Genomic DNA, 21336 nt, shown 5'->3' on the forward strand with positions numbered 1-21336 from the left:
TATAGCTGGAAGACTCAGCACGGCGCTGGGGCCAAGAAAAGCAAGACCTGAAATCGAGGCTGATGGAAAAGGACAATGGTTTCAGCCCTTCCTCGACAGAAGTCCCAGTAAGTAGCCTCAGGGATCTTGGGGCTGGGGCAAAGGAACAGGGAGGCATCTGGTACTCGCCTGACTCATCCATGAGAGCCATTTCATTTCTGAGGGGGTCAATATTAAAAAGTATATGAGTTGGCAATCAGGAAGTTTGGGTTCTGATATTAGTTCTGTTAGTAATTTACCATGTGACACTGAGCAAGTCATTTCTCTTGTGAACCTCAGTTTTCTCATCTCTAAAATGGAGATTGCCACTCTTGCTGCCACCACCATTATTATCATCATCATGGGCAGAGGCAGCTAGCCCTGATCCTGGCCCATGACAGAGATGCCTGAGAAAGGACAGCACTAATCAAGGCTAGATTGCTTTATCAGTGGAAAGAGGGTTGCTGGAACACCATGTATATTGGTTTCCCGAGGAACCTCAGAGATCATCTAGTCCAGATCCTTGCCCAAGCCCCTATGTAATAGATGAAAAACATCCTTTCATAATTCAGGAAGCCTGCATTCAAATCCTGCCTCAGGCATCTAATGTGGATAATTTCATTTAACCTCTTAGAGCCTCAGTTTCCTTCTCTGTAAATCATAAGAACTAATATTTTCACTGCCAGCCTCATAGGCTTTTTCCAATGTCGGTGTCTTGCCAGACTAAGTGTTCTTGAAATAGGAGTTATGATGATGAGGGAGCTACAAACATTTGTCTAAGCATCCAGGACTCCTTCCTTAAGGGAAAAAGTGTGAGATTTCCCAGACCTTTAATTTTGGCCATGATGCTGATTTTGGGAATAGTAGGGGAAAGTAGCTTCCCCTCTGTGGTGAACTGAAAGGCCCTGGATAGTGCCACTTACCCAGAACACCCCTCTACCTCCTTTTCGTGCTTCTTCTCTTAAAGATCTTCCTGGTCCTTTCTAAGTTTCTCTTTTCCAATCTTATACACACATTTGCATAGAAATGCCCAGAGAGTGATTATGGACAAGTGAAGGGGAGTCTGAAGGCTATAATCAACTATAGAGAGAGGGAGAAAAAAGCAAGAATTTCCATTAATTCATGGTTTTTTGAAGAGGGAAAAATAGACCAGACCAACAGGCAAAGTGAGGCTGCAAAGATAAGTCCTGTTGTCCCATAAGCCAAAGTGGGACAATAGCCACCCAAGGTCTGGCTCATCTTCTCTCCAGAATCCTCTGGGGCTGGGTGGTAGCCATAGGATATCTGCTTCCAATTCAGTATAAGAAGGAACTTCCAAAAAATCATAGCATCCATCACATAAACAAGCAGCTTTACTAGGTAGCAAGTCCCTCGTTCCTGGAGATGCTTAAACCAAAGCTCAAGAACTCTTTTTCATGGACATGGTAGAGAGGGATCTTCCATGACAGCACAGAGGGGCAGCAGCTTTTAAGGAGGAAAGAGAATTTTCTAATAGTTTCAAAATATAACTATTGAAGAGACAATAGAGTGTGACAAACACATACGTAGGGTTTGTGTGGGTAGATATATGTATATGATAGTATGCACATGTGGTATATGTGTATTTGTATGTGCATATATGTATGTTCATGTGCACATTAACCAGAACTATGATTTCATCAGTGGAAGGAGATAAAGAATTGTTATTTAGTCATTTTCAGTCATGTCTGATTCTTTGTGTTGTCATTTGGGGTTCTCTTGGCAAAGACACTGGAGAGGTTTGCCATTTCCTTTTATAAAGAAGCAACACAGGCAAAACAGGGTTAAATGACTTGCCTAGGATCACACAGCTAGGAAGTATCTGAGGCTGGATTTGAACTCTGGAAGACGAATCTTTCTGACTCCAAGTCTGGCACTGAATCCAGACTATGGTACCACCTAATTGCCCCTGAGGACTCTGAATCTGCCCACTCCTCCAGGCTTCCTTTACCATGAGAATATACATGCTTTTTATAATAATAAAAACTCTATCCACTACCTTTATTTTATATTATTATATTATAACAGGTTTTCAAACAGTTCTCCCTCTAGTTAGGTGGTAGAATTATTATTATGGACATTTAAGGCTAAAAATGAAAGACAACATGAGGTTGTGGATAGAGCCAGCCTCAAAATCAGGAAGACCCGAGTTCAAGTCCTGACTGACACAGATTGGCTGTTTATCTCTGGGCAAGTCAAAAACATTTCACAGCCAGGGAGTTCTCTAAGACTACAAGTTGTAGGAAAGGTTCTGATCATCAGACGTAGTTTCCTCAGTGGGCCTACACTGAGTTCTCCCTACACAATGAATTAGAGACCTAAACAAAAAGACCCAGAGAGAAAGGCTATACCCATGGTCACAGGGTAGCATTTTTTCCCCTACCTTGTCTGAGTTGGTTTTGATGTTCGTATTCATTTCTCTAAGTTAATCCAGTACAGACAAAAGGTCAGATGACAATTATTTCTTCTTTTCAGAAACCCATTGATAGAAGGCAGATAAGTGGTCCCAACAATGCCCCTATACCTCTTTCTCTCATCACTACATTCTTGCCAGAAAGTGACCAGCTCGCCTAATTGTCCCCTCTGAAGTCAAAAACAGTTTTACCCCTGTTGGAAGGAATTGGCCAGAAAGGGAATGAATATTTATGAAGAGCCTGCAGTGGGCTAAGCATTTTTACAAATATGCCATTTGATCCTCAACCACAAGTCTGTGAAATATATGATATTATTAGCCCCATTTCCCAGCGAAGGAAACTAAAGCAGACGTTAAATGACTTGCTCAGTGTCACACAGCTAGTGTCTGAGGTCAGATTTGAACTTGGATTTTCCTGACTCCAGGCCCAAACACTTTAACTACTAGACCACCTAGCTACACTGGCCAAAACAGAGTGGGAAGAAAGAGGGGGAGGAAGGAAGGAAGGAAGGAAGGAAGGAAGGAAGGAAGGAAGGAAAGAAGGAAGGAAGGAAGGAAGGAAGGAAGGAAGGAAGGAAGGAAGGAAGGAAGGAAGGAAGGAAGGAAGGAAGGAAGGAAGGAAGGAAGGAAGGAAGGAAGGAAGGAGGGAGGGAGGGAGGGAGGGAGGGAGAAAGAAGGAAGGAAAAGAAAAATGGAAGGATAGAAAGATGAGGGAAGGGAGGAGAGAGGTAGTCTCATTAGATTGCATGCTCTTTGCTAGTATGGGTTGCTTCAATGTATCTGTATTCCCAGCACCTAGGACAGTGGCAGGCACATAAGAATTTAAATACTTATTGATTGATAGATATTATATATATAAATATAGATATAGATATATAAACAACATACATCTATGTGGGTATATCAAATCCAACTATTGTTTGATTCATTTATCTTTTAACCAAAATAAAAGAATGGATGCTTATTGTGCTTGTGTGTGTGTGTGTGTACACACATATACACATGCACATAAATGCACATACAAGCTTTTAAGGAACCTGTTGCCAGGGTCCAAGGCAGGGCCTTTGAGATGTTAGCTTCTTTACACTCTCAGATTCTAGGACATAGGATTTCCTCTTTGATAAAGACCATAAAGGTCATCTAGTCCAACTTCCTTATATTACAGATGAGGAACCAGAACTCCAGAGAATGGAAATGACAGACCTAGAGTCACAAAACAAGTAAGTAGCCAAACCAGGTTCCAGAGCCAGGTGTCTTGACTCTGAATCCAGGATTCTTTCTATTCTCTTGCTGTCTGTGAAGTTCACTGACCCACAGCAGATTGGAGGCATCAGGCACACAGCTGAGCCCAATAAATGTGTATGGATGATGCTGGAGGGGGGAGAGGTAGATAGTCATTAAGGGTAACAGGTTTCCTCATACAACTTCCAGGTGTCTCCCCATTGCTCCAAGTGTTCCTCAGTGTCCCATTCTGGCTTAAGGGGTTGGGATAAGTCTTTGCAGAGGAATTAGAATTCAGCACAAAGGACTCATTTCAGAAACCTTCATGTCATCCTTACTTTGCTTTATGTACAGAGGAATACTACGGACAGTACGGCCACCAAGAGCCCGCAAAAACCGGATCCGTTATCGTTCAATCCAGAGCCTGACCCGTAAAGGCCAATCACAAACAGATCTGAAATCTACCTGATAAAACCACAGAAACAGGCCTCCCCTCACATTCTTCTCCTGGAATCAGATCCCTAACAACTTTATTAAATACATAAATCTTGGTGAGTGTCCATGACCAATTAATGAAATCTCACCTGCCCTGGGATATCCCCACTCCTAGATTTTCTCTCTCTCCCACCAATCACCCTCATTTACCTCCTTCTTAGGCCTCCCTCCTAGAATTCCAGCTCAGAATCTCTTGCCGGGCAGAGAACTGGCAGAAAGCTGGCAGATTGAGTAAAGAAGGAAGAGAAGAGAGAAGAGAAAAAGGAAGGAAAATTGAATCCTAAATTATGAAGAATGGGGTTTAATACTTCAATGTCGGGAGGCAAGAAGGCATGTAGGGAACAAGGAGAAAGGGTGGTGGTAACTCTGGGGAGAAGTAAATAAACGTAGGATATCAGAACTGGGAGGAATCACAGAGGTCGTCTCATCCAAAAACTCATTTAACAGAGAAGAAAATTAGAGGCTCAAAATGATGGTGACTTGCCCACTGTCACACCATGAATTAATCAGTGGCAGTCAGAAATAGAACCTAGGTCCCCTTATTCTCACTCTCTTCCCAAGGATTTCTTTAATGCAATAGAATCAACTTTAAGCATAGTTGAAATAGGTGACTTGTCTCCCAGGTTTGACCTGAGAACTACTGGAAAGATCCACAGCCCAGTAGTGTATCAACCCTGATGGTTTTGTTCCCAATTCTACCAGGGATTAATACATTGTCTCCCAAAGAAATGGAAATTTCTCTTGGTTAAGCTAGATGATTTCTAAGATGCCCAAGACATAAGAAACAAAACCAACTGGGCTACCATCCAACTCTGACCATAGGTACCATCCAGTTCCATCTACATCCATCTACATACCAACCTCCTGGGGGATCTTTGGGTAGACTTAGATAAGGTTCCAGCCCCATTCTTGGAATTATACAGGTTTTTTTTTAGCTTACATTTACCCCCCCCCCCAATTAAGAAGCAGAAAAACAAAACCCTAGTAACAAATATATATCATCAATCAAAACAAAATTCCCACATTGGTCATGTCCAAAAATCTCTCATTCTGTATCCTGAGTTCTTCTCACTCTCTGTTGGGAGATGGGTTACATACTCATCATTAGTCCTCTCAGAGAGAAATTGGCCTAGAGAGATTAAGAAATTTATTCACATGAAGGCAGCTGGGTGGTTCAGTGAATTGAGAGCCAGGATAAGAGATAGTCCTGGGTTCAAATATGACCTGAGATACTTCCTAGCTGTGTGACTCTGGGCAAGTCACTTAATTCTCAATGCCTTCCTCTTACCACTCTTCTATCTTAGAACCAATACACAGTATTGATTCTAAGATGGAAAGGGAAGGGAAAGGAAGGAGAAACAAATAAAAGAAGAAAGAAGAAAGAGGAAGGAAGGAAGGAAGGAAAGAGAAAGAAAGAAAGAAAGAAAGAAAGAAAGAAAGAAAGAAAGAAAGAAAGAAAGAAAGAAAGAAAGAAAGAAAGAAAGAAAGAAAGAAAGAAAGAAAGAAAGAAAGAAAGAAAGAAAGAAAGAAAGAAAGAAAGAAAGAAAGAAAGAAAGAAAGAAAGAGAAAAGGAGGAAAAGAAAGAAAGGAAAGAAAAAGGAAGGAAGATGGAGGAGGGAAAGGAAAGGAAAAGGGAAAGGAAGCAAAAGAAGTTTACCTATAGTCATGCAACTGGTAAGTAGCAGAGCCAAGAATTCAAACTTTGGTACCAAAAATAAGATCTTGCCATTATATCTGTTGCCTTCATATCCATATGTAAAATGGCACACCTGTTTATGTTGGCATGTCTTTGCACACTTAACAGATTCTTGGCTTGGACAGGGTCAGTATTAGAGCCATCAGGTCTTTTTTAAGACTTGGCAATAATTTCTTCACTTAATAAATTTTCATAAGAGTAACTTGCATTGAGAATGATAATAATGATGTGGCTATCTGTTGTAATTTACTAATTTTTAAAATATATTTTATTTTCTGAATTTTAAAATAATGTTATTAATTAGTATAATTTTTTATTTTAGTATTATAATTTATTTTCAAGTATCTCTGCCCCTCTCCCCTCCTCACACCATAGAAGGAATCATCCAGCAAACATATGTATATAGAGATTATCTTTTCATGTTTCCATTTTTCAGTTCATTCTCTGAAGGTAGATGTTGCAAGTTACTCATCAAGAACTAAGTCTGTAGATGTTTATAATGATCTCTTAATTCTACTCATTTTGCTGTTCATTATCTCATTTAGTTCTTTCCAAGTTTTTCAAAAAATCAATTTACTCATTGTTTCTTATAGTAGAATTTCATCACAAACACATACCACAATTTGTTCAGCTATTTCCCAATTGATGAGCATCCCCTCAGTCCACTTCTCTGCCACCACAGAGAGCTGCTATAAATATTTTGGAACATAGAGGTTCTTTTCCTTTTACCCTTATCTCCTTGGGAAACAGACCCGGTGCTGATACTGCCGAGTACCTAAGGGTATTACACTGTTTTTATAACTCTCTGAGTGTAACTACAAATTGTTCAAAATGGTTGGATTGGTTCACAGTTCTAGTATATATCAGTGTCCCCATTTTTCCACATCCCCTCCAACATCTGTCATGTATAGCCCATTTGTCATTTATCCAATCTGATGGATGAGATGATTTCTCAGAATTGTTTTGGTTTCCATTTCTCTATTCAGTAGTGATTTAGAGCATTTTTTCCTATACTTATATATAGCGCTGATGTCTTCTTTCAAAAATTGTCTGTTCATAACTTTATCCAGTTATTAAGAGATGACTCATAAATTTGACAAAGTCTATGTTTTAGATATGACACTGCTGTCTAAGAGGCTTTCTATTAAAATTTCTCCCCAATTTTCTGCTTTCTTTTAATTTTGGCAACGTTTATTTGTATAAAACTTTTTGATTTAATATATTCAGAATTCTCCATTTTGCATCTCACAACACTCTCCAGCTCTGGTTTGTTTGCTTTTTTCAAAGTGGACATTTTGAGAAGTTCAAATGCGCAATATGGTTTTTGTTTTCCTTCTACTCCAATCAACAATAGAGAAAAAATGTGGGGGATCTTATAGTGAAATCAATTTAAGCCAGTAACAAAGAAGGCTTTTAACCATCTTCTTATTGGTTTCAGGACCTTTTTCCTAGGGCAAGATATGGCATAAGAAGACAGATCCACAGATCACAGAGGTCCTTAACTTTTTTCAATCAGGAAACCCCTTTTTGGTAGTTTCACAAAGTCTTTAGACTCCTCAGAATCATGTTTTTAATTGCATAAAATATACAGGAGTACAAAGGAAACTAATTATTTTGAAATACAGTTCTCCAAATATATATACATATATATGTAAAGTTCACAGATTCCAGGTTAAGAAATCCTACCCTAAAGAGGTAAATCATTTCCTTGGCCCAGCTTCAATCACATTATATACTTGTATTTCTCTACCTGGATCTGTATCCTGCATTATACCCAGCTGTTCTGTATATAATGTGGTAATTCCAGGTCACCCTCCCTCCCAATAAACACACAGGAATTCTGTCTCTCTGTGTTACACCTGGGGCTTGAGGGGCCGGAAGGTGAATATGATGGGCTTGTCAGGCATCAGGATGAGATTAAAGGTGGTCCCCACATCTGTAAACTTGTGGATTTCAATCTTGAAGTTCTCCAAAATCTGCAGAGAAGAGAGGGATGAGCCAAATGAAAAAGGTGGGAGACTCCAGAATGGGATGACTTCATGCTTAGGTCAAAATGGAGGAAATTGCCTATGAGTGGTTTGAGTCTCAAGAAAGGTCCTTTACTTAAATATAGCTCCCATTGATGCCTCAGATACTACCATTGTGCAACTCTTTGGTCTTTGCTGAATGGTCTCTATAATACAAGTGCCCATTGAGAAAACATGTTCTGCAGGAATGGATGCAGCTTGAGGGGCAGTGAAAGTGGAAGACAAAGTTGGGGGTCCCATATATATATATATATATATATGAGCTTGGCATAGCTCACAATGCTTCTTCTTGCCTTGCTCTTAGGCAATGAGAACAGAGAGATACAGGAGACCAAAAGATGCTGCAAGACACACCAGTAGTTTCCAGGGATGTGAAAGTATTGAGAGGGAAACTTATTCCTCTGATATAAAATGAGGAAATTGGATTAGACCAGTGATGTCAAACTCAAACAGAGATGGGAACCATTAAATCATACCTCAAGATCCTTGTAAGTGGCATATTGACTTAGAAAACTACATGTTGACATTATCTATACTTCTTTTCATTTTTATTTTATTTAATGATTCCCAATGATATTTTAATCTTGTTCCTGCCACACTCAGGAGAATTGCAGACCATATCCCCCAGGGCTTGTTTAACACCGCAGACAAGATACTAGACTAGGCACTCCTCAGACTAGACTATCCCTATGACCCCTTCCAGTTCTAAATATTATGACTCAACAATAAAGATCTCAACAACCCTTAGAGTCAGGAGCTTCCTTTGGCCCAGGAGATAATTTACTGACATTTGACTAAGGAACAGTTTCACTGGGGCCCAAATGTGGGAGAAAACATCCTAATCTTCCTTCTGCCTTCCCCCTTTCCACCTCCCTGGGCCACAAGTCTATCTCCAGAGATTGAAAACACAAACACCTAGGACTAGCCTTTGCCTTGTCCCTAACCAACACCCTCCTACCCACAGTTAATTTTCAAATCACTGCCTGACAGAGGCTAATGAGGCCCCAGAAAGTCTCCATTTGGATTCCTAACCACAAATACTTATGACTTGAGACCCAGAGAAATAGTTGCATCTGCTGCTAAAAGGAAAAAGAGATGCTGGTGGAACAGAGAGGTAGAACCCCAAATGGGTTGAGGATCACTTGGGAACACGATGCTGACATCAGTCTACTTTCTTCTCCCTGTCTACCACCCAGTCTCAGTCAATTCTCTTGGATTCAAAGATGGAGCCCTTCTTTCAGCTAAGAACTCCCTACAGTCTTACCACTATCAGAACACAAACAAGGACTATCTTCAATGCATAGAACTTATTCTCCCTGGGAATAAGAAGGAAATAGAGAGTGGATCCAGAGGGGAAAGGGACTTTGGGCCTTCTTTATGAGATTCCCTCTCTTCCCTCCTAAGCAGTTTTAGACTCACATGTATCAGAAAGATAGTCATCTCCAGCTCTGCGATCCTCCTCCCAATGCATTGCCGAGGGCCAAAGCCAAAACTCAAAGCACGGAAATAGGTGTCTTCATGGAGCCATCTCCTTGGGTCAAACTTTTCTGGGTTGGGGAAGAAATTAGGATCCCTGCCCATGGCAAAAAGACCCACCTGGACCAGTGTCTGGATAAAGACATAGAGAGAGGGAGAAAAGACTAGAACCAGTTCTATGCAGAATGCCCAGGACAGGTTGTTCTGTGGTGCCTCAACAATCCCAGAAATGTCAAATAAGACATCCTGAGACTTAGTTCAGGAACTCTAATCGGGAAGGCAGGAGACATTAAGCTCTGGTCAAGGTTCTATCAAGTACTCATGTCTTCTTGGACAAATGACATCACTCTTGATGACCTCAGTTTCCTCATCTGTCAAATGGAGATAATGCCATAACCCCATAACCCAAGATTAAAGGAGGCAATGGTTCTAAAGGAACTTTGAAAAAATAAATATTTTAACACAAGGAACCCTTACTGTGGCCAAAGGTAACTCGCCAAATTGAGTCAAAATGTTGAATTCTTCCTCATACTCCTACCTTTACCTACAAAGCTTAAATCTGAATCACAATGGATCTCCTTGCACAGAAGTTATTTAAGTTCAGAAATTTATGTATTTACCTTCCTCTGGGGCACAGTCTAGTACATTATACATAGTAGTTCCTAATGTTTGTTGAATGTGAAATGGATGAATTGGACATTGGCATTTGTGATGATGTATGTGCCAACATTAAAGACCAACAAAAGTCCATAAAGCAACTCATGTATAGTATTTGTTAGCTGTCTGTTCCTAGGGCTAATTGACTTTCTAGCTTAATGATTTTGATAATCATAATAGTAGCTAGAATGTACTGAGTTTATAAAGTCTTTTATAGATCTCATTTGCTCCTCAAAATAACCCTCTGAGGTAGGTGCTAGTATTAGCCTCATTTTACAGATCAGGAAACTGAGGCTGGATTAAGTGACTTGCCTGAAGTCACACAGCTAGTAAATATCTGAGGCAGGATATGAACTCGGGTCTTCCTGATTCCAAGTCCAGTTTTCTATATGCTTTGCCATATACTAAGCTCCCTCATACGTATAGGTTTATTTTCTGAAGCTGGCTCCCTAACACCAAATATAAACACATGCCATGTGCTAAGAGCCCTAATAAAGTCATATTCAGTCTCAAAGTGAATACATTAATTCATGTATAGTATGGGTTGAATATTGATAATTGTCTGTCTCTATCCCTTCTATGTGAATGTGTATCTCTCAGTATCTCTTAATCTGACCCAGAGGGCAAGGACTCCACTTGCTAAACTCCTTACCGCACCCAGACAGGATCATGCAAACAATTTAATACAGGTTTTTGGATATGAAGGAGACCAAAAAAAAAAAAGAGCTAAGCAGGTAACAACAGGTGAATGGCCTCATTCAGAAATGACAAGCACCTGTTATATTAATGGCTCAGGAAGAAGACGTAAGTAAGGGCTGCTCAAGATGAAAACCCCAAGGAAATTCCCAGTCGGTGTAGGGTTGAGTTAGTTCTGCCAGCTCTGGGGGAAAACCCTAAAGCCCTTCACATCTTCCCCTTCTCCCTGAAAAAGGCAATTGGCCACCACCCACCCTGGTTGTCATATCCCCGATTGCCAATCTGGACAAGAAGTGAAAAAAACAATGGTTTGGGGCTCTCTGGATTCCTTATAAGGAATGCATGCAAACCAGTCTGAGTGCTTACTTTGGCAGGAATTGTGTAATCCTGGAGAACTAAATCTGATGGAAGGTACCTTTGTATGGTGACTGCAATGGGATGTAGCCTGGAAAAGGAGAGATAGAAAACCCATGTGTAAGTCCTGGAAACAATAATATGAACATAAAGGCAAGAACACAATTCAACCAAGAGACCAACCACCTGCTATTTTCTCCATCCCACTTCCCATTTTTTCCCCATTTCTAGTTGCTCCTACATTTGCTGCTGCTTTGGCATTCATCCCCTCCATCTTCCTTCCACCTCCTTCTCCCTGACCCTGTGTGGAGGGCAGGGAAAAGGAAATGGAGCAGGAATTTCCCAGATGAAAAGAGGCTTGCCTCAGGGTTTCCTTGATGGCAGCTCTGAGAAGCGGAACAGCTTTGTACATCTTCTTTATATCTCCCTGGGTATCTCGTCGGGCAGTCTGGACTTCAGCCCGAAGCATGTCTTGTACCTTTATGTTCCGAGCCATTTCATACATACACCACTGTATGGTCATTGAAGTCTGAAGGAGGCAATTGAGGGATGGATGAAATAGTCCCTGTAGTTGCTCCAAAAAATCCAGTCTTCTAAGCTCACATTAGATAGATAGGTAGATAGATAGATAGATAGATAGATAGATAGATAGATAGATAGATAGATAGATAGATGATCCCAGGCCAGTTTTTCATACCCTTATCCCCAACACACACACATTAAAAAAACAACAACACCTTACCTTCCTTCCTTAGAATCAATACTAAGTATTGGTTCCAAGGCAGAAGAGAGGTAAGGGCTATACAGTTGGAGTTAAGTGACTTGCCTAGGGTCACATAGCTAGGAAATATTTCAAGCCAAATTTGAACCCTGGACCTCCCATCTCTAGGTCTGGCTCTATCCACCAGGCCACCTAGTTGCTCCCATATATACTCTTTTAAGGGATAACAATGTCATGTCACTTTCAGCCTAAGCAAAGTATCATGCATCTACAACACAAACCAATAAAGGACATTGGGGCTTTCCTGATGCTCTTGTTTAATGAGACAAACCTTGAACCCTAACCCTGACCTCACAGCATTCTTAAAGCAGATGGCTTATTAAATATTATTAAAGTTTAATGAAGCCATCTAATGGGTATCCTCACTTAATACAAGAATCCTATAAGGGAGGGAAGACTTGGTATTACTATTTAGCTTTGTACAAACAAGAAAACCAAGGCTCCAGTAACTCATTCAAATTTGTGTATATCTCTTTCTTCAGACCACTTCCAAGACCTATAGCAAATCTTGTTTTATGCTGCTAATAATTATTAAAAGAAAATCTTCTCAAGTGTTCCAAGAGAATCTTTAAAGGGATTCTTTGGACCTTTTTTTTTTTTAATTAAAACCCTTACCTTCCATCTTGGAGTCAATACTGTGTATTGGCTCCAAGGCAGAAGAGTGGTAAGGGCTAGGCAATGGGGGTTAAGTGACTTGCCCAAGGTCACACAGCTGGGAAGTGGCTGAAGCCAGATTTGAACCTTAGGACCTCTCGTCTCATAGGACTGGCTCTTAATCCACTGAGCTACCCAGCTGCCCCCTTCTTTGGACCTTTTAAGTAAATGTTTACAAATACACTTAATAATCCTCAAATGAATAGCACATGTCCACCTAATTTATCGTGCCTTTCAATCAAGATTTCCTTCTCAAGTTTCTTCAAAATTTTCTACTGCAAAGCTGGCAATCCTTTATAAAGTTCCCACTTTTGCTGATCTGTCCTCATCTTTCACTTAGACAATGACATTAGCTAGATCTTTATATTAGCCAGTGTTTATTACATTTAGCCCTGATATTTTCCAGTGAACATGGCCTTTGGACACAACCCTAACTTGCCCCCCAAAGTTACAAGTCCTGGTCATGACTCCATCCAGAGGCTATTCCAACTTCCATGGAAAAGACTTGATGTGCCTTCTTTCTCTCTGAGAAGTCTCAGCCTCTACTACTTGTCAAGAGGTCATTAGAAGATTTCCTTCTCCGAGACAGATAAATGATTATATCAGAGGCACTTTGGGGATTTCATCCTGAGGTTGACTCTAAATGTGAGAAGAATAAATTACATTTGCAACCTGAGGTTGAAGGAGTTCCCTTAAGGCACCATCTGAAAAAATCCCAATATGGTACCTGATATAGTTACTACTTTATAAGATTCTGGATATTTCCATGTGGCAGACTTAGAGGAGTGCCAAAATGGGGAAGAGGGAAGCCCAAGATATGCCCCGTCTGCCTCATCATCTTGAATTCCAGACCTGCCTGATTCCGTTGGCCTGAGGAAGTCGTTTCCTTCTGCGGTGGCATATAGGTAGACTACTTCACAGAGATAGGAACCTGTTATTCTCAGGCAATAATCAGAGTATTGAGGTCTTAACCCATATTCCACCAGTACGGATGCCCACTCTCAACTTCTTATGAAGGGACAAAAAATGAGAGCATTTTCCTTCAATCTGCATTCCTTTGGAAATTTAACTTTGATACTCGGTTGAATAGGTATTCTCTTGGGAAGGGGCAACTATTCTTCCATAAAACTGTGAGCTTGATCAGATGTGTTTCTAGAGGCTCACCTCCTTTATACTTTTCAAAGGCATTTCTACCACCCAACTCAGTGATGTCACCCAGTACTGTCCCTTCCTGTCAAAAAGAAAAGGCTAATAAACTCAATCACATTGAGGTAAGGAACATTTAAGTAGATTCCATTTCTAGAAGGAAGCCTCAGAAAACCACTCCTAAGTCCCAATATTTGAATGTCTAATGTAAGAGTTCCAAAAAATCATAGAAGTAATTATCTGGGGACCCTGAGGCCATACAAGTGCCTCCTATATGGGTAACATTTTACAAAAATCTCTGATATTTTGTATACCACTTTCCAGGTTACAGTTACATTATCTAAGTTAATACAATATTGGAGAAGGTGAATTGGTATCACTAAAACATTTTTAGAAACATCAAAACCAAGGCTCAGAGAGATAACTTGTTAAGCTTTTTGCATATCTAATAAATGTCAGACAAGATTTGAACCCACATGTTCTGGCTCTCAGCCCAGGGAACTTTTCAACTGTGCCACCAGTTGTTGAGGACAACAACCTAAGATTTCCATATTAAAAATAGCCCTTACTCACTTGGGCTTTTATCCATAACTTAACACAATATCTGGCACATAGTAGATAATAAATACGTATTCTCTTCCCTCTTTATCCTCACCGTGTCCACCCCTCCTGCCATCAGTTCTGTAATATTGCCTTTGATGGACTCAAAATCCATGGTATTCTTGCGTAAAAGACAGGGGAGAAGACCTGGATAATTCTCAAGTTCTTTTCTCTTCTTCTGTTCATGGTAGAAGCTCTGTACATAATCTTCAGCTGAGAGATAGGAAGAAAGAGAAGGCACATTATGGAGTTTCTCTGAAAGAAAGACATTGGGATTGGGGAAGGGAAATGGAAGAAACTAAGGAAGATTCAGGGAAATAGAGAGCTTTGGAAAATCTGGAATGGAAAAACTCGTTGATGGTAATCAAGTAACTGGATTCTAGTCATGCTTATGTTGTTAACTCATTTTGTGATCTTGGATAAATTGCTTGGCTTCCATATAATTTTAGAGAGTTCATTGACATCAATGTCTTTGGGGCAGCTAAAGTAAATATAGAGCACTCTATAAATTCGTTATTGTCATCTTCACAGTGACAATGGTGCCATGCTGGCCTTTCTGTTATCTTTTAAGGGCTAATGAAGTTGGATTTAATTAATTGGCAGTACCTGACTTCTGAAATCAGGGCAGAGATTTTAGAAGTCAAGAGGCCTTCACCTTCTGCAAAAGATGCATAGGAATTATATTTATGTGACCAAATACAGTCCTTGTCACCCAACCCCCACACACAAATACATGCACACATATATGTATATGGCACGCAAAAACATGTCTGATCTTGGAATTGCCCTTTTGATTTGTTATATAGGTTTCTCCTGTAGAGGACCTTCATGCCACTTTCACTTACATTTTCTCTGCTCTTGTACTCTGTCAGATATTTGCAGACCCTTAAATAATCTCCTCAGTACACTAGGTGAGACCTGGAGAATACTATTTTTAAGTAAAGAATCTGCTTCATGATTGATTGATTATCAAATATCAGTTCCTTTTCAAGAGGAAATAGTTGAGGCATAAGAAATAGCTGCTTTCTCCCCTGACTCTACTGTGAAGATTGGATTTGGCTCTCCCCTGACTATAACAATGAAGGTACTTAGCTCTTCCTTGATTGTGAAAATTAAATTGTAATCCCCTGTCTATTTTTAGATTTTAATCCCCCAAAATACAAGCACAGTACTTAAAGTTGAGCATGGAGATCTACCCATTTTAGATTTTAACCACAAAAAGGTATGAACACCCATTTCATACATTGAGTGGGAAGTCTGTGGCCCACATGTGAAAGAGTGGGCAGTCCTGAAGTGGAGCTGTGATTGGTAAATGTAAAATTTTAGGGAAAGTGATGCAAGAGAAAAAGGTCTTTAAAAGTGGAAACAGAGACATACACAGACACTGGGAGTGAAGAGACACACTTGGAGTGAAGAGACACACTTGGAGTGGAGAGAGACACTTGGAGTGGAGAGAGACACTTGGAGTGAAGACTCACAGTTGGAGTGGAACCTCCTGTAAGAAGCCGTTCTACTGGAGTTGAGGCTGATAAAGAATCTGCTGATTGAACTGACACATGGTGAGTGTAAAGGCTGACTTCCTTTCTTGGCGTACCCATTGTCTTGAGACTCCTTTCCTCTGACTGGGGTCTTTGAATTCCTACCTGGCTCAGAGGAAGCCAGAGCTCCCTCCCTCCCTCTCTCTCTCTCTCTCTCTCTCTCTCTCTCTCTCTCTCTCTCTCTCTCTCTCTCTCTCTCTCTCTCCCTCCCTCCCTTTCTTCTCTTTCTCTCTTCCTTAATATCTTCCCTCTACTGTAAAATAAACTACCATAAATTCCATTCTGACTTTGGTCATTCATTTTTGGGGTTTAGTAATTAAATCCCTGGTGACCAATTAAATATATTCAATCCAACGATAAATTTAACACTACCCAACTCCTCTGAGAGTTAAAAAAGTTATGGTTTCTGGAGTCCATGTTAGCCCCTTCTCCATCTTCAATGTGACTATTACCCTCACCATTCACCTTTTGGATCTGACCTCTGCCTTCCTCAGTCTCAGGACCAGGGTCACCCTGGAAGGAAACTCATTCAATCATAATGCTCACTCACCTCGATTAAAAATTGTATCCCATGAGGCCACGTGGTCCCTCCAGACCTTGGCCTTGACCATGCGGAATAGTTCTGGAGGAATATTCAGCATTGGAACGCTAGTATTGAACATGGTAGACACAGCATCAATGAACTTCTGGGCCTCAGAATCTACCAATTCATCCAGGACTCCCTGCCGCTCCCCAAAGATAATGTTGCAGATAGCTGTGGGACCAGAGATCATTTCCATTGGTATGCCTGGCCTATGGTCTTGCTGAGGATTTCAGATCATTAGCCTCCCCTTTACCTCCCACTGAAATTCCATCTTCCTCTTCAAGGTAATTAAAGTATTAGGCATGCTTTTCTCTGTTAAGTCAGTTTCTCACATTGCATCATAAGGGATGAGGACAGAGGAAACAGCTTATGAGAGACTTCTCCTTTACAAAGTAAATTTTAGGAAATTGTATCAGTAGCAAAACCAACTGAAACTCTATGATTATTTCAATAGATATGAAAGGGGCAGCGAGGTGGTTGAGGGGATTGAGAGCTAAACCTGGAGAGAGGAAGTCCTGATTTCAAATCTGACCTTAGACACTTCCCACCTGTGAGTTCCTGGACAATTCTGACAAAATACCATACCTGTGCCTAGCAAAAACTCTAGAGAATATTGGAATAAATGAAACCCTCTTCAAAATGATAAATAATATCTTATCTAAAACCACTGGCAAGTATTATCTGTTATGAGGATAAGCTAGAAGCCTTCCCATTATGATCAGGAGTAAAGTAAGGATGCTCATTATCACCACTGCTATCTAATATTATACTAGAAATGCAAGTTATAGCAATAACAGGAGAAGAAGAAATTAAAATAGGCAATGGGGAATTAAAGCTACTGTTCTTTGCAGATGATATGATGGCATACTTAGAAAATCCTAGAGAATCAACCAAAAACTAATTGAAACAACTAACTTTAGCTAAGTTGCAGGTTATTTTAAAAAACCCACATAAATCATCAGCATTTCTCTATACTACCAATAAAGCCCAATAGCAAGTGATAGAGAAATCCCATTTAAAATAACTATAGACAATATAAAAACCCAGGAGTCTACCTACATGATCACATCTATAAAACACTTGACAAAAATTAAGTCAGATCTAAGCAGCTGGAAAAATATTAATTGCTCATGGGTAGGCGAGCCAATAAAAAATGATCATTCTAAGATGGGCTCCTTGCACTTCACCAGACTGCCAAAGGAGTTCATGAAATGAAAAAGATGAAGAATTTGATTTAGAATATAAGAAAATTACTTTTTATTGTGTGGGCAATCCTAGGGCATAGACTCTGATAAAATCAACACATTTCTTTCATACAAAGTATTTCTCTAAATTCTCCATTTCGTCCTTATGATAATATTTCATTTTGTTCATATATCATAATTTGTTTTGCCATTGCTGAATTAATGGGAATCTAAGCTGTTTCCATTTATTTTTGTTCCACGGAAAAAGTTCAATGAATATTTAGGTTTATATGAGACATTTCTATTTTTTCTATTTTTTCCATTTTTTTCTCTTAGTTGGATCTTGCTGAATGTATATACCCATTATTTAGGCAGCTAAATGACACAGTAGAGGTCTGGAGTCAGGAAGACGATCTCAAATCCTGCCTCAAACACATACTAGCTGCATAACTTGGGCAAGTCACTTAATCTTGTTTACCTCAGTTTTCTTCACTATAAAATGGAGATGATTATAGCTTCTACCTTCCAGGTTTCTTGTGAGGATCTCATGAGATAATATTTATAAAGCATTTAGAGTGAAGTAAGTACTCATTAAATGATCATTTTCATCTTTCCATCAGTGGGATCTCTCAGTCATAAAATTAGTGACTTCTTCTATAATTCCAAATTGTCCACAATGTTTGAACCCATTTGCCATGTGTGTTGTCTCCCCCATTAGACTGTAAGCTCCTTGAGGCCAGGTACTGTATTTTGCCTTTTTTGGTATCCTCAGTCCTTAGCCCAGTGTCTTGCACATGATAATGCCTAATAAGCATTGAGTTATCAATTCATTGACTGCTAAGACACCCCTTCAGCCCCTTCACTCAGACCATACTCACTCTCAAAAGCAAATCCAAACAGGTCCTGATTGAGGTTCACAGTGAACTTTCCTTCCCCGCTCCTCTCAATCCCTTTGTAAATGATCTTTACAAAATCCTGTGTGACTGGAGAGATCAGGGGCTCAAAATTGTTTACTGAGTCTGCAGTCAGCATTAAATGGTTCAGAAAAGACCGGTCTTTCTTCCAACTTTCAGAGCTCCTGAGGAGGAAAAAAAAAAGGAAGTGAAGGAATCTGTGTTCTTGAGAGGACACTGGATGTGATGAAGCCAACCAGGGCATCACATCGTGGCCCATCCCAAATCTGAGAAGGCTCAGAGTCCAAGGACCCAGGTTGCTGCTCCCTCTTTTCTGTGCAAGGGCCCTCAGAGAAGGGTTTTCCACCAGATTCCATTGTAAGCTAAGCCCTTTCACCATCATTCCCATCTCTCCCTCCTTTCATCCCTTCTGTCCCCATCCTCACCATCACTCACCACCACCACTCCAAAGAAAAATGGAAAAATAAAGAAGCAGAAGAGGAAGGAAAATTAGAAAGAGAAGCAAACAAAACTTAGTCTAACCCACTGAAACTCCAAGCTAAGTTCCTAAAAGCTATTTTCTCTAAAACCCTTACCTTCCATCTTAGAATCAATACTGTGTATTGGTTTCAAGGCAGAGGAGGACCTGACTTATCCTAAGTAGGAATTGGGATAAGGACCTCTAGAGTTTATATAAATCTGATAGAGGAATTGACATGAATAAAAGCATGAAACAAAGAATAATTTGACACAAGCAAAGAAGTCTAGCCAAAGTACTCTCAGGATTTTGAGGAATAAGGGATCACTTTTTCTTAGGGTGGGGAAGGTGTCATTGAAGGTGGGGGCATCTAAACATTTTAAACTCAACACATCCAGGGGGCAGCTGGGTAGCTCAGTGGATTGAGAGCCAGGCCTAGAGATGGGAGGTCCTAGGTTCAAATCTGACCTTAGACACTTCCCAGCTGTGTGACCCTGGGCAAGTCACTTAACCCCCATTGCCTAGCCCTTACCACTCTTCTGCTTTGGAGCCAATACACATTAGTGATTCTAAAATGGAAGGTAAGAGTTTAAAAAATACCCCAACATGCTAGCTGGTTGCATTGATGTACAACGCAAGAAGGTCACACAGAACAGAAGGGAATTGGAAACCAGCCAGCATGTCAGTTTGATAAGCTGAAAGAATGAATATGATAAGGAGAAATAAGTCTGTTCACATAGGCTAAAGGCTGACTGTTAATGATGTGCCAAGGAGTTGGCATTTTCTTCTAGAGGCAGATATTGACAACATAATTCTGAGCAACTATCTCCTTTGCTGAGCCACAATGCAGAATACAAGCTACTCCCTTGAAAGTCCCCAAACTTCTCTGAATGAACACACCAGGAAGAAATGTTTTGAGCCCACATTCCTAAAGTTTGGAGATTTACTTACTTAGGAATCATATTCTTGTACACTGTACTAATAAGTCTGTCTCTTCTGAAGCTTACTAAAAAAAGACATTAAAAAGATGAGCAAAATACTAAATAATGGCTGATCCTAGTCATTAGAAATGATTGAGTAAGTCATAGTCAGAACTATCTTTTAGAAAATAACTTTGGCAGCTGTTGGGAAGCGAAATTGAAGGAAGAAGGGACTTGAAGCAGGGAGATAATTATGAGGTTGTTATAGGCAAGAAGTGATGAAAGCAGGACTTCCAGTCAAGATGGCAGCTTAGAGAAAGCTAAAGTTCAGATCTCTGGAAACCCTTCCCTACCGAACTCAAACTATATGCTCCTAAGGCACAGAAATTCAAAACAAACAACAGCATAGACCCCGGGAATCCTCCTCCTGGATCTGGACCTGGATCAAAAGGTACGCCCCCCCCCCCCAAAGCCAGAACACAAGATCACTCGGACATAAGGGGTAGGCAGAAGGAAGGTCCCAGGACCCATCCCCCCAACCCATAGTGCTGAGTCCGAGGCAGCAGAGGGAACCTCAGACAGAGCCTCAGGGCCCGCTATCCTGAAGGCTGCTTCCTGAAAACAACCTGACCCAGTCGAGGGGGCACCCAGACATCAGGGAAACAGAGAGAGACAGGGGAGCCTGTAACCCCCTGACCAGATCCTTCCATCTGAGTCTCACCGAAGGTCCCTGCCTCAGGGCATACTCAGTCCGAGTTTAATCCTATCAGGAGCCCTCAGAGCTCCAGGAAGCCACGTGCCCCCCCACCACCACCGAGAGCAGGGTCATCGGAAACAACAGTAACCCTCAGGGCTGGCAAAAGGGCCTCGGGAGCCAGCTATTCTGAAGGCCACTTTCTGAAAACAACCTGACCCAGTCGCGGGGGCACCCAGACAGCAGGGAAACAGAAAGAGACGGGGGAGCCTGCAGCCCCCTGGCTGGATCCTTCCATCTGAGTCTCAAGGTCCCTGCCTCAAAGCAAACTCAGTTCAACCCAGAGAAAGTTAATCATATCAGGAGCCCTTGGAGCTCCGGGAAGCCGTGGCCCCTCCCCCCTCTGAGTACTGGCTCTCCTGGCCAGCTAAGGCACAGAAACAAACACCCCGAGGAAAGGCCCGAGCCAGGCTCAGAGCATGGAAGTAAGGCAACAGAGAAGCATCAGGAGGGAACTGAGGAGGGCAGTTACACGGAAACACCAACAATTCCTGGCTTCCCCGGGAAGACAGAACAACAACTGCATAGAACGGACAATCTGCCTAGGGCTAAAACCTCTGAACACCTGACAGAGATAAGAAAAGCTAGTCCTCCCCACTCAAATAGAGATGGCAAACTCCACAGAAACACAAAAGCCCCAAAATTCCAAGAAAAACAAGAAGAAGGGGGTGACTTTGGACACATTTTATGGAGCAAAAATACAAAATACAGAGGAGATAGAAGAGAAAACACAA

At 40.9% G+C, this 21336-nt stretch overlaps 2 protein-coding genes across 12 annotated transcripts in view; one reads left to right on the plus strand and one right to left on the minus strand.

Moving 5' to 3' along the window:
* LOC100029507 (coiled-coil domain-containing protein 33) overlaps window positions 1–4220 on the plus strand; it is a 208550-nt gene extending 204330 nt beyond the window's left edge. For all 7 annotated transcript variants that reach the window (XM_007478149.2, XM_056798672.1, XM_007478148.2 and 4 more), the window contains 3 exons: window positions 6–107; window positions 3615–3669; window positions 4025–4220. In XM_007478149.2, coding sequence (XP_007478211.1) covers window positions 6–107; window positions 3615–3647 — 135 coding nt within the window. In that variant the 3' untranslated portion in view covers window positions 3648–3669; window positions 4025–4220. The remainder of the gene's footprint in view (window positions 1–5; window positions 108–3614; window positions 3670–4024) is intronic.
* Window positions 4221–7414: 3194 nt separating this feature from the next.
* The window catches only part of LOC100029519 (cholesterol side-chain cleavage enzyme, mitochondrial), a 59638-nt gene continuing 45716 nt past the window's right edge, over window positions 7415–21336 (minus strand). For 4 of the 5 annotated variants that reach the window (XM_007478156.3, XM_056798702.1, XM_056798698.1 and 1 more), the window contains 7 exons: window positions 18436–18635; window positions 16341–16544; window positions 14308–14465; window positions 11434–11600; window positions 11084–11162; window positions 9308–9496; window positions 7415–7837 (listed from right to left, as the gene is read on the minus strand). In XM_007478156.3, coding sequence (XP_007478218.1) covers window positions 7715–7837; window positions 9308–9496; window positions 11084–11162; window positions 11434–11600; window positions 14308–14465; window positions 16341–16544; window positions 18436–18635 — 1120 coding nt within the window. In that variant the 3' untranslated portion in view covers window positions 7415–7714. The remainder of the gene's footprint in view (window positions 7838–9307; window positions 9497–11083; window positions 11163–11433; window positions 11601–14307; window positions 14466–16340; window positions 16545–18435; window positions 18636–21336) is intronic. The other variant, XM_056798709.1, reaches the window with a different exon arrangement.

Source organism: Monodelphis domestica, chromosome 1 (genome assembly GCF_027887165.1).
Source record: "Monodelphis domestica isolate mMonDom1 chromosome 1, mMonDom1.pri, whole genome shotgun sequence".
Lineage (NCBI taxonomy): Eukaryota > Metazoa > Chordata > Mammalia > Didelphimorphia > Didelphidae > Monodelphis > Monodelphis domestica.